Genomic DNA, 18660 nt, shown 5'->3' with positions numbered 1-18660 from the left:
AAATAAATACACATATAAATAATTGTATAGGTAAATAAATAAATGAATAAATATGTGGAAATGTAGAAATAAATCAATAAATAAATGTAGAAATGTTAAAATAAATAAATGCACGTATAAATGAATAAATAAATAAATATTTAAATAAGAAATGTATTTATTAACCTATACAATTATTTATGCATGTTTTCATTTATTTATTTATTCATTTATATGTGCATTTATTTATTTATATATTTATTTATTTATTCATTTATTTATGTATTTATTTCTACATTTATATGTGCATTTATTTATACTTGTTATTTTTGGTCCTCCGTAGTTTACTTGTTAAAGAACAATTTGAGAATCTGCTGGTAATGACCTGATTTTCAATGTTTGTGACTCTCAGATCAGGTGAAGTTTGCAGTCATGTTGCAGCAGTTCTTGTGGCTATGGAACAGTGTGTACATCCACTGTTTTAAACGCTGTTTACCGCAAAATGGAAGTGTCCTAGGAACAGCTATGTCACTTCCTGCGCTCATGAATATTCCTCTGAAACGGTCTATATTTTCATACTTTTTAATTATTTATTTTCTTTTATGTGTTCACACTGACCTGTATGTGTATTTATCAGTATTTAAGCTTGACATTTCTTTGATAATAGCCTATATAAACTAGCTAAAGATATTTTAACAACAACAAACTTTTACAAGTTATTCTGTATAAGGTTGTCCGTTAAGTGCCTTCAATGTAAATGTAAATAGATATTTTGCCCTATATACTGTTTAAATAAAAATAGTGTGAAATCTTCATATTGCCATATATCACATTTCCACACTTGTGAAGATCCTGGAGATCCTGACCTAATGTACCTCTCTCCTGTATTACAAAGCGCTAAAAGCTTAGCGAATGCTTACACAAAGGGCAAAGCTGAAACAAACGCCTCATTAGCGACGTGCTAACGAGTGAATCAGGAGGATTATATAAGGGTAATGGAGCAATGGGATGGACTCTGAGATCGAACTGAACTCCACATTGCCTTTGACTTGTTAAAACCTCCTCTCTTTTGAAATCTCATCAAAGGCGGAAAATGCTAATCACCCCTGTGTAATAGCAGACATCGGGGGCAGATGCTACGCTGCACTATTAGCAGGAACAGGAGAGACTAGCGCAGCACAGTTAGCTGTGTACGCAGCATTATTCCACAACCTCTCAGTGACCCCAGCAGCGTGAGTTGTTCTGTTCTTCCGAGAGCTTAATTACGCTGTGAAATCCATCGCTTTTATTGGTGGACATTAACACTTTAACGCGTGTTTCATGCTAATGATCTCAGATCAGAGTGGAACAGACTCATCATTGACTTTTACACACCAATTTATACTTCAATTAAGTCTTTCATTTAATGTCCCAATAATCTACATTTTACAGACTTTTATTTCCAGCTATTATGTTTGTGTGGGATTATGTCCAAATATTCTTCATTAATTATGATTAAACAGATTGTGCCTTTAAGGTTTTTGTATATAAATGAGCTGTGTTCTGGATGGCTACATTGTATTCACAATGATTATTATTATTATTATTATTATTATTATTATTATTATTATTATTCTTTTATCAACTTATTTTGACAGTGATCATTTAAAATCCTGACCTCATTAATGCATTCACGTGTTTGTTGAATGGAAATGAAAGTTGAAAGTTATGAAAGTTGAATTTTTAATGTATTATTTTGTTTTATTATTTAACGCTAAATAATATATATGTTGTTTGTAGAATATATATATATATATATATATATATATATATATATATATATATATATATATATATATATATATATATATGTACATATTAAAAGCACATTCATGTAAGATTTTTGATGGAGACGTCTTATGTAAGATCTGTTTACATGTTTAGGCCCGTTGCAACAAGGCAAGCAAACCAATGACTTGCCTATAGGCCCCAAGCTGGTCTGGGGTCCCCAGAAAATGACTGGCTATGAATTGAATGCAACAACAAATTGTGTAAGCCCCTCTTTAAATTCTGTAACTTCAACGCAGGAAAGTAAAATGACGGTGGCTATGCGTCCAGAAATGACAAAAGTTGCTAATTTTTATATAAAAAATAAAACAGAGATAAACATAATAACACACAAGGCTTCCACTTGTATCTATTTGACACATTTTACTTCAATTTTGTTAATCTACTTTTTTCTCTGCAATAAGCAGATGTTCAAATGTCAACAGTTCAACACATTCAAAAGCATGACCATATATTTTCTGACTGCTTTCAGCATCTGTGATTGGCTGGGTAATATTAGAATGAGCTGAAAGTGAGAGTGTTGTGATTGGCTCAGTTGATTAGTAGTCAAGGTCATATTTGAAGGGGATCAGCTGTCTCATTTCCCCAATTTCTGCTCCTTCTCTCCATTCCTCTTAATCCTCTCCTTCTCTCCTCCATTCCTTCACTTTCTTCCGGGGAAGGAGAGAAGGAGTAGGAAAGGAGGAAGAGGAGAGGAGGAGTAGCAAAAGTTTCTGGACACAGACACTGTTATTCTGATATATCCTCCTCAAAGGGCCTCCTCCCACTAGTTGCTGACAACAGCCAGCCAGGTTTATGATTCCAGCAGCTGGCACAATATATAACTTCAGCAACTATGAAGCCAAAAAGTAAAGAGAGGAAGCGTTAAATGATCATTTACACTGAATAAATTAGGCCTATGTGTACTAATGAAGTAATGCAGCAGCAGGTTGGTTAGCAAGGAAATATATGGATAATATTTATGTTAGCTACCTGCCTAGCAGGCAATGCTAATAACAAACTAGAACAGTTAGAGCATCTTTTTTGAACGGCCAAATAATATGACTACACACTATAATATTTTGTACAAACAGTATGAAACAGGGGAAATTCATTTGTCCAATAAAACTGACTGAACATAATGCTCTTGTTGCTGAAACCAATCAAATCATTACATCAATGCTCCAACATCTCCAACAATAAAATTTCAACCCTTGGTCCTACCTGCCACTTAGCCCTGCCCCTCTGTTTTGACGGTAACAATAAGGTATCATGATTCTTTTTAGGCTCAAGGGCAGGGCTGCAACTAATAACTATTTTAGTAGTTGACTAATCTGCTGATTATTTGTATTTATTTAGTCGCAATTATTTTTGTCATGCCCTCTATTTGTACTTCCTTCTGGTGAGGACAGCTAAACATTTATGCCCCAAAACCAATTCTGCTGTAGATTGTGACAGTTTGAGGTACCTATATTAAACTAAAAATTACAAAGTATATTATAGTAAACTTTCACACAGGCTGGATGTTTTTTTAGAAGATTCTATGATCAAATTTTTATTTAAAAATTTCTTCCTTTTTTTAATGGGATACCTCCCTGAAATGTATGTTTGTCTAATAAAAAAGTTTCTTTTTTTTAAACTCTGTAGTTACTATAACATATAACTTAATTCTAATGGAGTGGACAGAGTACAGTATCTCCCCAACTCTTATCCAGCTATCGTTAGTTTATCTAATATGAGCAGTGTTGGGAAGGTTACTTTTAAAATGTAATCCCTTACAGATTACTGATTACATCACTCAAAATGTAATTTGTAACGTAATCAGTTACATTACTTCAAGTGAGTAACCTAATCTGATTACTTTGGATTACTTACAATATTGTCATTTTTTTTAAGCCTGAATGAATGTAGCAACCACATATTGCATATTATCCTTTTATTTTTCTTTCCAGTTAACAAATAGATAAACAAATAAAACAGCCTTTTCAATCACTCTATTAAAATACTTATGAAACCATTTCATCAAACAATTTTATGAAACACTTCTATAAATTGATGATAAAACAATTTAAAACCAAACAATGTAACAACAACTGTAAGCTATCTACTTGCAGGTTTGCCACCAGTGTTAATTTTGACAACAAATTTTGATTTAGTCTTAGTCATAGTTTTGTGACGAAAATAGCATTTAGTTTTAGTCACAATTCAGTAATTTAGTCGACTTAGTTTTAGTCAACTTAATGTCATAAGAATATAGTCTACTAAAATTACAGTAAATTTAGTCGACTAAAATGTAAAGGGTGTAAATGTAAATGCTTTTTCATCAGTTCCCTGATGAAAAATAACCAATTTTTTAATTAATAACCAATTGAGTAATATTGTTAATGTTTGAATGTGAAATATATTTATATATGATTTAATGTATATTATTATTATTATTATTATTATAGGTGTGTGACTATATATATTTTACATTTAAATTTTTGCTCTAGAAATCAGGTCATAAAACAACTGAATAGTTAATTATAGTTTAAACAGAGCTGTAGATGCAAAAACAGCTTTTAAATGATCTAGTTTTATCTCCAGCACTAACCCAGCACACCTACTGGAGCTACAGTCTATAAATGAGATCAAAAACACACATTCACACACTGTGCTGTAGAGATGCTCTCAGGATGTACTGAGAGACTTCATGAGTTAAAGTGAGAAACTTATGAGAAAGTGCTGTAAGAAACTTTACACAGACTTTTGGGTTCAGAGATTCACTTGTTTTATTTTGGATATATTATTGAGTTTCTTTCTGACCTGTTCCTGCTTTAACACTAGCTGTATCTTTCCCACTGTGAGACTAAACAGATGATCTGATCTTAATGAGCGAGTTCTGTATCAGTTCTGTGTTTTAGTGCACTGCCGAGTTAAACACCCCATCAGCTCATGAAATAACTTCAGTATTAAAACGCGGATCTCTGCATGGAGATCTGTGGGACTCTGGTCTGCAGAAGCTGAAAGATTAGTGGTGTTTTTACCAGAGATGGAGTCGCTCCACACGGTTTACACGTTATCTTGTTTTTCGCGACGTCAAAGGAGAAATATATCGCCTCTCCTCTCTCTCTCTCTTCCTGCTGAACACTGTCGAGTTAACTTCCAGTCGAGCTCCGTAAGTATCGACAGGTTAATTCCCGGGTTTGTAACTGAGCGCGCAGCGCTACTGCAGGAAAAACAGGTACTGATTGGATGACTACCCCGCTTGTCCCGCCTCTCCACCTTCGCTAAAGTAGCAGTGATTGGATCTCTTCCTAACTGGTCACTACCTTTCACATAACTAAATCAGTTCTGATTGGATTTCGTCCCTGCCAAACATTTTCGTCTCGTTTTTATTCGTTGACCAAAATGTCAATTAATTTCGTCTCGTTGTGTGTGCGGAGCCGCTGTCTGCCCCTCCTCCCTGTGTGTGTGTGTGTGTGTGTGCAGCGAGACGGGAGGAGGGGCAGACAGTTCCCTGTCATATCAGAGCGATTCACCGCAAAATGTTATTTGCGTTTTGTCAGTGTTGGAAGAGCAAAAAAATAGGAAAGTACCGCAATGTAATCCTTTAATTTTAGCAGAGTAACTGTAATCTGATTACCATTTATTGAAGCAGTAACTGTAACGGATTACAGTTACTTATAATTTGTAATCTGATTACGTAACGCCGTTACATGTAATCCGTTACTTCCCAACACTGAATATGAGTAATGATAATGAAGGAGTGAAGCCTGTTTAAACTCTCCTAAGGAGCTCTCCGCAGTAATTTAACTCTCCACGGGGATATAGAAATCAGTGTTTAAACTGTACAGAACTAGTAAAACCCCAATGGCCAACTAAGTACGAGGAGAGGCCAATCAGCATGCTCAGGATTTGTCACTCTGTCACTATGTGTGTGTCTTCTTCTCTCTCCCTTTTTTCTCGCATGTGCACTTTCATCTCGCTCCATCACAAGTTAAGTCACATTAACAGTTTTTTATAGTTTAATTGTTGCAGTCCTACTTTGGGGGAGGGGGGAGTGTCAGTGCTACATGACCCTTCAAATGAAAAATGTTTTAGAGGCACAGACAAAACAGAGGGATATGAGAATCACTCACAAGATGGCAGCACAAGCGACCGAAGAAACCCACAAATTTAAGTATGTTCCTTGTTTAAAAATAACCACTAGTACCATAGTTGAAATGTGTTATGCCATTTTCTTCATAACAGGCATATAAAAAATAATAGTAGTTCCTCTAAGTAGCTGGCTAGCAAGCTTGCTAACTGTCCGGTTCCACCTTAAATGGTGCAACAGACGGAATAGGCTTAAATAAATGCTAATAAAAGCTTATTTTAGCTCCCCATCACAAAGGAATTGGGGAATGGACAACAATAATTCATAGCTGCACCATCTAACCCTCTTTCTGAGGACACACAATGCCCTAAATTTAACTAGTTAACCAGGACTAGGTTACTGTACTTCAGCACTCCACTGCTAAAGCTTTATAAGTATTGTGTGTTTGAAGGGTTGTCCCGATTCTTAGGGGGAGGATTTTATGGACCCAATTCAGGGACAAAAGTTTTGTCAAATTTTAAGTATTAAGCTTGAACTTTGAAAAATGCAAACACATATTCCAAATAAAAAAAAATGTATCAGATGTTTTTTCAGCTTATATATAAGATATAAGATAAGATATAAAAATATAAGATATTATTAAGATTAAAATTATATATAAGCTGAAAAAACATTTGATAGACTCATTTTTATTTTGAATATATATTTTTTCAAAGTTCAAGCTTAATACTTTTTTTTTTTTTCAAATTGAGAAAACTTTTGTCCCTGATTTGGCTCCATAGGATTTCACCTTTTCCCCTTGTCCAAAAGGAAGGGTTACACTCGAAAACAAGGTGTAGGTGTACAAAAGAGAAATGGGATTAGGCCACAGTGTAAAGCCTTCTCTGAACAGTAGAGACAGTTACTCAAGCAAAAACAGGATAAAATGCTTTTTAACTCACTTTGACTTTAGAGAAACAGTTAATGAGCAGGTGTTTCAATACTTTTGTCAGTGTGTCCTGAGTGATCTATTATATTAAAGATATATTGTGGGTGGATGGATGGATGGTTCTTACACACATTCCTTTTTAAAGCAGAGATTCAAAGTGCAGTATTAAGCTTTCACCACTAGATGATAGCATTGTTGTAGAATAGTTATGCTGGTGTAAATAATTAATTCTTTTTGGAGTATGAGACCTTAAACTTAGTACACTTCCTTTAGTTGTCCTGTGGACAGATTATCCCACCTGAGCTGTGGATTTCTGCAGCTCTTCCAGAGTGACCATGGGCCTCTTGGCTGCTTCTCTGATCAGTGCTCTCCTTGCTCAATCTGTCAGTTTGGGGGTCGGCCATGTCTTGGTAGATTTGCAGTTGTAGAATTTTTTTTTTTTTTTTCATTTTTTGGATGATGGATTGTACAGTGCTCCTTCGGACGTAAAGGTTGGGATTATGTTTTTTAGCCTTGCCCTGCTTTTTTAAACTTCTCCACAACTTTATCTCTGACCTGTCTGGTTTTCTGGTGAGTTCCTTGGTCTTCATAAATTACACACAGCTGTGTAATTTAAAATTAAATTACACACAGTTGGACTATTTTTTATTAGCTATTTAAGTGACTCCTGAAGGGAATTGATTGCACTGGGCTTAATTTAGGGGTTTTAGAGTAAAGGGCTGTGAATACTTTTGCACGTCACACTTTTCAGATTTTTATTTGATTACATTTTTGAGAACCCTGTATCATTTTCCCCCATAAAATTATGTGCTACTTTGTATGTCTGTCACTTAAAATACTATCTCTATAAAATACATTTAAGTTTGTAGTTGTAGGGTGACAAAATGTGAAAAAGTTCAAGGGGTGTGAATACTTCTGCAAGCCACTGTATCTATCGGTTGCTTGGGTGTTGCTAGCTAGTTGCAAATGTGGTGTTGCTAGATGGTGAAAAGCAAATACGTGCAAAATGTGGCTTTGGCTAAATGACACAATGCCAAAGAGAAAGTAAAATAAGTAATTAAAATGATAAATAATTATTATAAATGAATAAAAAAAGCCCTTGATATTATATTCTAGTTGTAGGGTTCCGTGTGAGAACAAGCCAAGAGGTGTGTCCAGGTGTGATTAGATCTGGATAGTGTTTGGAGGATCCTCTTGGTACTGTTTGTGTTGTGTTACAGGTAGATCAGACTCAGGTCAGATTACAGACAGGAATGTGCCACCACTGAGGGTAGAGGAGGAGCTGCCAAAGATAGGGGCGGGGCAGCTGAGCTTCAGATCCTTCACCATTTCCTGTAGAGTGTCAGACACACACACATACACTCCCTCACACACTCATTCTCTTAACACACTCATTCAGTTCTGTAGGAGAGTAGGAGAGGAATCTGACCTGTCCGGCATTATGGTAAGACTTATGTTTTCTCTCTGTAAAACACTGAAGTGTGTGTGTGTGTGTGTGTGTGTGTGTGTGTGTGTGTGTGTGTGTGTGTGTGTGTGTGTGTGTGTGTGTGTGTGTTTCTGTGTTTTGTCCCAGGTTGGCTTCATGAGGACTTTGGCTTGGCCTGGAGGTGTGTTTACGTGTGTGCGTGTTTGAGTGTGTGTGTGTGTGTGGCAGTAGATTTGAATAATAGTACACACAGCTGGTTTCAATAGGTGTGTTCTGATTGTAAAGGGATTTCTGAAGTTAGCCAGATAATTTAAGCCCAAATTAAAGTTATGTCTAACCAAACAGACAAAAAACATGCTCTATGGGAATGTATGTAAGTATGGAGCTTGAAAACTGCCATTTTATTTGTATTTGTAGTATTTGAATGTGAAATTGTGTATATCTGAATTAATTTTACATGGCATTTTATTAAACATAAAATATGTTATAGTGTAATTCATAGATTAGACGTTTTAAAAATCTTTTTTTTTTCAGGTGTTTTGAAGGTGATTAGGTGATGAAATTCACTGTTGGGAAAAATCCATTTCTATTTTTAAAGTTTTAACTATTCAGGTCTATATATTTAAAGTATCTGATGTTAAACTCAGAAAGAGGAATGTGGAAGATGGGTGTGATATTTTTACATGGTGTGTTGGATCCCTTTGACAAAGTTTACTTTTCCTGGGAATTCTGGATGTTTTACTTCTAGATAAGATTCTACAATTAGATTCTTGTTTATTTGGAGAAAACAAGAAACAGTTAAGTCTAGTTTTGCTGGAGTATCACTGGCTGCATAGAATGCTCAATGAAATAACACAATATGGATGCACTATTTGTTAAAAAAGGTGCTGTAGCCTATATATGTATGTATGCATGTATGCATGTATGTATGTATGTATGTGTGATTCTGCCTTTCTGCCAGGTAAAGGACTCAAGCCTTTCTCTCAGAGCCTTAAGCTGTAGACCACATATGTCAAATCTTAGTCCTGGGGTGGCTGCAGGTTTTCATTGTAAACAGTCAGCAGCTAGAACCTGATTCCACCTGTTTTATACATTTTAATTGGTCAGCCTTTTTTTTTCACACAGCTTTTACAATAATGTTTCCAATAAAAACAGAAAACAACACAACATTAGCCAAACTAATTACAGTATATTGTTACCTCTGCTCACTGAAGTTTGGTGGGAAGCACGGTTCTTGTGCATGCACGTTTCAACAAGTTAGTGAGTTGTTCAGTCTGTCTATCAGTAGCTCGGTCAGTCAGTCAGTCAGTAAGCCAGTCAGAAAGAGAGATTGCCAGCCAGGCAGTCCAGCAAAAAAGGGTCCAGATTTACTGTTTTTCTTGTGTGTGAGAAAACAAAGTAGGGTTTTACAGTAAATCTGGATATTTTTAGGGACAAACTGAAGATTATCTGCTATAAATATGTTTTCGCTCCCGTTAAAAGGTGTCATGCAAATAAGTAAAAAAAATCCTGTTACTTTACTTAAGTGGAAATTTTGCTGATCTATACTTTACTGAAGTAATTATTTTGCTAACAATTACTCACCTTTACTCCTTACATTTTCACACAATAATCTAAACTTTCTACTCTTTACATTTTAAACATAGCTTCATTATTCTTATTTCTTTTCATCTTGTTTTAAACTCTAGCATGTATTAATCTATTATATAATATTCTACCTGAGGAATGCATGTGAATACTTTTGACACATTTGCTCCTATTAGACAAGCATGACACACATCCTGCTAATCCTGCTGTGTGAGATTCATTCCTTCATTACAGCACAAACAAATCAGGGACTCTGTGATTTTAGCACAAAAGTTCTAAACTTTACTGAAAAAATTGTATAGAGATTGTTTGAGTGTATGATGGACTAAACATTTAGCAAATTTATTTAACGTGATATTTTGACCAAAACATGGTTAATGTTGACAACAAGCAATTAATGTTTACACGCCACCAAATTAGCATAGTGCTAAATGTCAAGACACCATTTTTTTAAAGTCTACATTATACATCAGTCCAATTTTCATCCATGCAGCTACCCCACCCTCACATAGTGATGGGAAGATCCACTTTTTTTAAGCTCGGATCCGATTTTGATATAAAACTGCCGATACCAATACAAATACCAATAAAAGGGCTCTTTTAGTTTATTATTAGTACTGTGACTAAGGTTGCATAATGAGGCTGAAACAGACATTTATTTGACACACTTTATATACAAACTTACAATAGCTTTATTTAAAATAAATATTTTAATTTGTATTAAATATTTTTTTTAAGTTAAATATTAAAAATGTTAATTATTAAATACAGGGCACTAGACTAATTTTTTGCACTGGTTGCTCAGGATACTTTTATTTTGACACTTAGCATAGTGGATTAGCTGAAATGCTAACTGCTAACTGGTGATGCTAACTGTAATTCTGAACTAAATTAATCACTGTTTTTATAATAACAAATGGGTGTGTTTATGCTGGTTAGTGTTTGTAGATCCTGTGTTTTTTTATAGGATATGTGGATTATGACTATAGTTTACTCCAGTCTGTAGTTTAATACCTTTACAACACCAGAATGCAGCTGTCAGTTGAGTGCTAGCTAGGCTAACAGACTGCAGGTGTTAATGGAGATGGCTAAACGGCTAACTGGTGATGCTAACTGTATTTCTGAACTAAATTAATCACTGTTTTTTTAATAACAGATGGGTGTGTTCATGCTGTTTAGTGTTTGTAGATCCTGTGTTTTTTTATAGGATATGTAGATTATGACTATAGTTTACTCCAGTCTGTAGTTAATACCTTTACAACACCGGAGTGCAGCAGCTGTCAGTTGAGTGCTAGCTAGGCTAACAGACTGCTGGTGTTAATCTGTTCACCCCTTTGGATGCTGACTTTACAAATATTACATGTAGCCGTTCTGCTGTTTGGCATTTTTAAAGTGAGAAAACTCTGGACAGCTGATAATTGTTGTAGACAAACAGCTAAAGTTACTTAGTCAGCCGCAGACTGAAGCTGCTGCGGGGTTCAGGGTAAACTGTGGAACTGGAATCCAGATTAGTGATGTTTTTTTGTTGTGTTATTGTTATGGCGGGTTTGTTGTCCAGCTCAAGCTGTGGACTGGAATACGGATCAGTAAGTGGATCGGCCTCGATCACCCGATATCCGATACATTAAATTTCGTCAATATCGGCCCCGATACCGATACTGCATTGGATCGGTCCCATCTCTACCCTCACACCCTATGTATTCCCATCAGTACCAATCTATACACATCTATGCCCATTAACACACAATCATAGCTATCTACTAGGGGTGTGACGAGATATCGTGCCACGAGATCTCGCGAGATTAAATGTGACGATATTTCTCGTCAAGCTTAAACCTGTCTCGCGGGAGAAAAAAAAAAACAGTTTAATGTGGACTTTTTAAGAGGGATCTGGCAACCCAGTAGCAGCGAGTGTGAGAGCAGCTCTCTGCAGAAGAGGAAAATTCGGGCATTTGTATAGAACAGAGGTCACTAATGGGCGGACCGCGGTCCGGACCCAAACGTTGTCCAATGCGGACCCAAACCGATAAACTTCTGAGATGGATTTAATTGTGCGGTGCAGTAAACTCACAGACCAATCACGTGTGGGGTAAGATCACCAAACGCTCTCTTCAGTCAATCAGATCTGTACAGACGCGGTAAGGAAAAAATAATAACAAAATAAATAAAAATAAATAAACACACCGCTCCTCACGCGGGATCTAACCCGTGTTGTCAGGGTCGCAGTACCGCGGCCATGAAAAAACGCCTTTATAAAGAGATAGGGAGCCCGAGAACGGGCGGAAACTAGTCACGCCGAGCGCGACAGAGAGACGGGATAAATGTAAACAAAATCTGTTCAGAGAGGAATTTCTTCTTCTTCTTCTTCTTCTTCTTCTTCTTCTTCTTCTTCTATATTTTTACATCATTCAGTTCAAACAACCTTACAGGATATAGCACTTAATTATTTAATATAATTAAATACCCCTGATATAGAAGATGCTTCTGCTTCTTTTGTATAGTTGTATATCTGGCTGCATTTTGGCTCCAGTGAAAACAATAAACGGTAACAGAGTGACCAACAAGACACAAACCATATGCAAGTACTGTAAATAAATCCTACACGTGACTGTTTCATAGACAGCTGTACTAATCCCTTAGCTCTGTACTGTATTTAAAAACATGTTTTGTCTATGTTTGCACTTCAAGCATAGTCAAGCATAGTAAAATTACAAGAGATTTAGGAGAAAAAAAACACAAACCATAGGCTTAATATGACTGGTTGTGGTTTGCACTTATTTTTTGCACTATAAAGTTGTATATTTATTTTTTATTCTTATTTCTATTCCTTATAGAATCAATGTGTGAGAGAAACCAGTCTGTTAAGTTTGCGGCATATGATTTTGTCCAAAAAAAATATATATATTTTTTTTAATTTAATTTTTAAATCTCGTCTCATCTCGTTATCGTGACCCCAATATCGTGTCTCGTCTCGTGGTATTAGTGTCTCGTCACACCTCTACTATCTACAGATACCTTTACCCATCTAGTCCCATCATTACACATTTAATTCCATCCTGCCCCACCCATACTAACTCATTATTTCCATACCAAGACATTCCCATCCAACAATGTCCATTCCCATCTTTTCCCTTTCTTACGCATCCTGGGGTGGGTCTGGGATGCCAGACATCACTGTTGAGCCTTCCAAAGGTGTCGTGATACCTGATAACCCCTGTGAAAAGCTTACAGCATGTTGGGAGTTTAGAATATGGATGAAGGGAATGGGCTGGTTGTGGGTGCTAAGTGAGTTTTTTTTTTTGTTTGTTTTTTTTTTTTTTTTTGGCTGTAGTAATTTGCCTTATACCTTTCTTTGTATTAGAGCTTAGATTATCTGCCCAAACCAAGATTTACCACCACTTTCCTGGGCCTGTTGGGCTCAAGAATATAGTCTGTGACGTAGGCATCTGTTTATAATGTTACTTTTATTTTATACAAAGCTATGTCATGAAAATCACAATATAGCAAAGTGACAAATGTAACTGCGTTTTACAAACAGTTGCACAAGCGCGCATTGCACACTCCACTTCCGTATTACGCACTTGACTTGCAGTGCAGTGCATAGCCTTTTTACTGTTTTTTTGTGTTTTTGCACATAGACTATAAGCTCATTATAAAAAATGTGTTTGTTTAGGAATTATTTTCTATACTTAAGCCATGTTAAATTATATTAAAATAGAGGAAAATAATTCAGACATTATTCTTGTAGCCTAATTAACTGATGTTTAGGCTGTGGATCATTGTTCGCATTGATTGCAATCTTTCAGAGATCTGTTCTTAATAAATGTTTTTATTAAATAATAGGTCTTCTTTAGTCTCGCAATGTTAAATAACGTCATTCTAAACAGATGTTTGGGAAATGATTTTAAAAGCTCAGTTTTATCGCTCTACTTACTCAAAAAATGGCAGGTTTAATTTAGGCTTGGGCTCATAATGACTTAAGTTTATGGAGCAGGTCGGGCTCAGGCAGAATTTAAGCATAAGGCAGATTTTAGGCCTGATCTAAGCTTTACTCTGTAGGTCTGAGTACCTGGCAGTTGAAGCAATGGAACATGAACATCTTCTGGGTTCTTGAGCCAGTATCAGATTGTAGCTTTTGCTGTGTTCTGCTCACAGAACCCTACAGTGTAAATAATTGTGTAGTCATACTGTGCTGAGGCTGGTTGTTTTTTGATATGGTTAAAGAAAGTGAGTTTTCTGTTTGTTTTTAGAGTATCTTGTCACAGTAATAGTTTATTTTCTCTGAGTACCTGGCAGTTGCAGTGGGCAGTGGGCCATGAACATCATGTTATGTTGTACTTCTGGATCCTTGTCCGGCCAGTATCAGATGGTTGTGGTTGTTTGTTGGGTGAATAATAATATAGCATGGCTGAGCTGTATGCGTAACCCCAGTCATTCTTTGCAGGATTTTTAATTTCCTGTATTATGTTACTATTGCCACCCATACCAATTCATTCCTTTCCATTCTGACCCAGAACCATCTGTTGCCTTTCATTCACCTGTTCACATTCATGCACATACTAATTCCTATTCACCATGATCCATACCTCTCCATACCCATCTGTTCTTGCCCAATCCCACCTAAATACAGTACAGGCCAAAAGTTTGGACACACCATCTCATTCAATGCGTTTTCTTGATTTTCATGACTATTTACATTGTAGATTCTCACTGAAGACATCAAAACTATGAATGAACACATGTGGAGTTTTATGTACTTAACAAAACATTACCTGGCCTCCACAGTCACCGGACTTGAACCCAGTCGAGATGGTTTGGGGTGAGCTGGAGCACAGAGTGAAGGCAAACCAGTGCTAAACACCTCTGGGAACTCCTTCAAGACAGTTTGAAAACCATTTCAGGTGATTCTACCTCTTGAAGCTCATTGAGAGAGTGATGCCAAGAGTGTGCAAAGCAGTAATCAGAGCAAATTGTGGCTATTTTGAAGAAACTAGAATATACACTGCTCAAAAAAATAAAGGGAACACTCAAATAACACATCCTAGATCTGAATGAATGAAATATTCTCATTGAATACTTTGTTCTGTACAAAGTTGAATGTGCTGACAACAAAATCACACAAAAATCATCAATGGAAATAAAATTTATTAACCAATGGAGGCCTGGATTTGGAGCCACACACAAAATTAAAGTGAAAAAACACACTACAGGCTGATCCAACTTTAATGTAATGTCCTTAAAACAAGTCAAAATGAGGCTCAGTATTGTGTGTGGCCTCCACGTGCCTGTATGACCTCCCTACAACGCCTGGGCATGCTCCTGATGAGGTGGCGGATGGTCTCCTGAGGGATCTCCTCCCAGACCTGGAATAAAGCATCCGCCAACTCCTGGACAGTCTGTGGTGCAACGTGACGTTGGTGGATGGAGCGAGACATGATGTCCCAGATGTGCTCAATCGGATTCAGGTCTGGGGAACGGGCGGGCCAGTCCATAGCTTCAATGCCTTCATCTTGCAGGAACTGCTGACACACTCCAGCCACATGAGGTCTAGCATTGTCCTGCATTAGGAGGAACCCAGGGCCAACCACACCAGCATATGGTCTCACAAGGGGTCTGAGGATCTCTTCTCGGTACCTAATGGCAGTCAGGCTACCTCTGGTGAGCACATGGAGGGCTGTGCGGCCCTCCAAAGAAATGCCAGCCCACACCATTACTGACCCACTGCCAAACCGGTCATGCTGAAGGATGTTGCAGGCAGCAGACCGCTCTCCACGGCGTCTCCAGACTCTGTCACGTCTGTCATGTGCTCAGTATGAACCTGCTTTCATCTGTGAAGAGCACAAGGCGCCAGTGGCGAATTTGCCAATCCTGGTGTTCTCCGGCAAATGCCAAGCGTCCTGCACGGTGTTGGGCTGTGAGCACAACCCCCATCTGTGGACGTCGGGCCCTCATACCATCCTCATGGAGTCGGTTTCTAACCGTTTGTGCAGACACATGCACATTTGTGGCCTGCTGGAGGTCATTTTGCAGGGCTCTGGCAGTGCTCCTCCTGTTCCTTCTTGCACAAAGGCGGAGGTAGCGGTCCTGCTGCTCGGTTGTTGCCCTCCTACGGCCTCCTCCACGTCTCCTGGTGTACTGGCCTGTCTCCTGGTAGCGCCTCCAGCCTCTAGACACTACGCTGACAGACACAGCAAACCTTCTTGCCACAGCTCGCATTGATGTGCCATCCTGGATGAGCTGCACTACCTGAGCCACTTGTGTGGGTTGTAGAGTCCGTCTCATGCTACCACGAGTGTGAAAGAACCACCAACATTCAAAACTGACCAAAACATCAGCCAGACAGCATAGGTTCTGAGAAGTGGTCTGTGGTCCCCACCTGCAGAACCACTCCTTTATTGAGTGTGTCTTGCTAATTGCCAATAATTTCCACCTGTTGTCTATTCCATTTGCACAACAGCAGGTGAAATTGATTGTCAATCAGTGTTGCTTCCTAAGTGGACAGTTTAATTTCACAGAAGTTTGATTTACTTGGAGTTATATTGTGTTATTTGAGTGTTCCCTTTATTTTTTTGAGCAGTGTATATATATATATATATTTTTTTTTTTTTTTTTTTTTGTTAAGTACATAAAACTCCATGTGTTCATTCATAGTTCTGATTCCTTCAGTGAGACTCTACAGTGTAAATAGTCATGAAAATAAAGAAAACTCATTGAAAAAGAGAAGGTGTGTCCAAACATTTGGCCTGTACTGTGTGTACTAATTCATTTCTATAAATATAGACCCACACCCATCCATTTCCATCGATCCTCATCCATTCTAACACTGAACAGCTAATAGCAGCCAATACTTTACTTTCTCTCCTTGATTCTGCTGATCTGTAACCCTTGTAGATCAATAAGTGAGTCAGCTCTGGCTGTAGGATGTTCTGGGACCATCAGATATAGATGAGCAGAACACAGGAGAGTATTCAGAAAGTATCCAGATGCAAAAAAGCACACATGAATCAGGAGGATGAGTCTGCATTTCAAGTATATTTTAAAACACAAGTAAAACTGATACAGACCAATTTTTCAAATAATTTAGTTATATTTAGTTACATTAATAATCCATACCCACCCATACCTGTATACCTGTATATCTCTAGTACTGTCTGTATGCCTACATCATCACACAAAAAAAGAGTGAAACTAAAAATAGTATCATCTTCAACCCTGAATTATGTCCGTAATTATAGATCACTGTGAATCATGCAGTGTCGGAAACCACATAAGGAAGTTGTGATGATGTCACAAGGGCTGACCCATAACCAATACTGTTGAGACATTGTTTTTAACAAAAGTGTACAATCAGGACTTAAAGTATTTGCATTATTTTTTGAATGTGTCATCACCACAACATCAAGTGTCAGAAGATTTACAAGAAATATCTAAACAAGCCTGATTAAGCAGTTTGGAAACAAATTCTGTGGACTGATTAATTAAATTGAAACAGAACCTTCTGTCTGCAGTCAGAAAAGATATGTTTGGAGAAAAAATAAAATCTTTGAATAGAAAACCTCTACAACTATTAAACATGAGGGTGGTTGAAACAAGCTTTGGGCTTGTCTTGCAACCAGTGACGGGTGAGATTTGAGAGTCTGATAGTTGATGGTTGATTGACCAGCAGTAGGATGATTGAAAAGAAACTGACTTTGCGATATTTTGTTGTTCTGCGAGTTCAATTGGGATACAAAAGTACTGGAATTTACACCAGATAGAAGTCAGTAAACTATTATGATTATTAACACTGCCAGATTATTTATTTTACTTATTAATATTAAAGTAGTTATTTCACTTAAAATGAGATTAGAGCAGAATTTTGTATTTGGATTTTGTTTTGGGTTAATCAGACAGCCAAAAAAAGTAAAAAAAATAAAATAAATAAATAAATAATTGATATTGCACATCCTGTGATATGGCTATAGCGAATCCAAACATTGAAATGACAATTGCTCTCTCTCTCTCTCTCTCTCTCTCTCTCTCTCTCTCTCTCTCTCTCTCTCTTTCTCTCTCTCTCTCTCTCTAAAAAATTGGAGAGGTGTCCTCTTCGTCAAGGTTTCTCAACCTGTGGGCTGTGGACTACAGGTTGGGCAGTGGTCCACAGGCCCATCCTCAGGGACAGCTAGCGCTTAGCCCAATTAGCAGCTAATGCTAATACTGTTTTTGCCTTGGTGCTGAAGAACTAACTGAAACTCCTGTATAATGCTGTACTTCAGCAGAGTGGCTTTACTTCTCCTTACAACCTGACTGGTAAAATTCATACATAAGGTGCACTAGATTATTTGGTGCACTGACGATTTTAGGGAAAATTAAAGATTTTTAAGTGCACCTTATAGTGTAAGAGTATGGTAGTTAACAGGTTTACAGGCTATAAACGTCAAAAGAACTATTTGTGTAGTACTTTTAAAACTGATCTCAAAATATTATTTTACTAATTGGAAATATGCTATTCATGGAGAGAAAGATGAGAGGGTAGAGAACTTGGAGAACTTAGGAGCTGGAGTTCAGGATCTTCAGCTTGTCATAGAAAGTGTGTCCCCCTCTCCTATAAGTAGAGTCAGGAAGAAGAGATAGCAGAGTAAAGGGAGGAGATAAGATATCGGAAGGTTGCGAAAACATGAGATGACACGAAAGAGAAGTGCAGGGTATTAATAGGAGGTTAGACTTGAAAGGGGAGGTGCTTTGTCATGTTTTTCCTTCTAACATAGTTATTTCATAGTACTTCTAACAGTAATTGGTGCATTTTGTTAACAAAAGTTGTATCATTAGTATTGCTGTTGTGGTAAATTGTAAAAACTGGTCAGAATTTTCACCTGC

At 37.2% G+C, this 18660-nt stretch overlaps 1 protein-coding gene across 1 annotated transcript in view; it reads left to right on the top strand.

Annotated features, from left to right (window-relative positions):
* Positions 1–8045: 8045 nt before the first annotated feature.
* Positions 8046–18660, top strand: part of lipia (lipase, member Ia) — a 49012-nt gene continuing 38397 nt past the window's right edge. Inside the window, exon 1 of the mRNA XM_007232141.4 lies at positions 8046–8235. Within this exon, the coding sequence (XP_007232203.3) occupies positions 8233–8235 (3 nt within the window). The 5' untranslated portion in view covers positions 8046–8232. The remainder of the gene's footprint in view (positions 8236–18660) is intronic.

This window comes from Astyanax mexicanus, chromosome 17 (genome assembly GCF_023375975.1).
Source record: "Astyanax mexicanus isolate ESR-SI-001 chromosome 17, AstMex3_surface, whole genome shotgun sequence".
NCBI classification, from domain to species: Eukaryota; Metazoa; Chordata; class Actinopteri; order Characiformes; family Acestrorhamphidae; genus Astyanax; species Astyanax mexicanus.
This window is presented reverse-complemented; position numbering and strand designations above follow the sequence as displayed.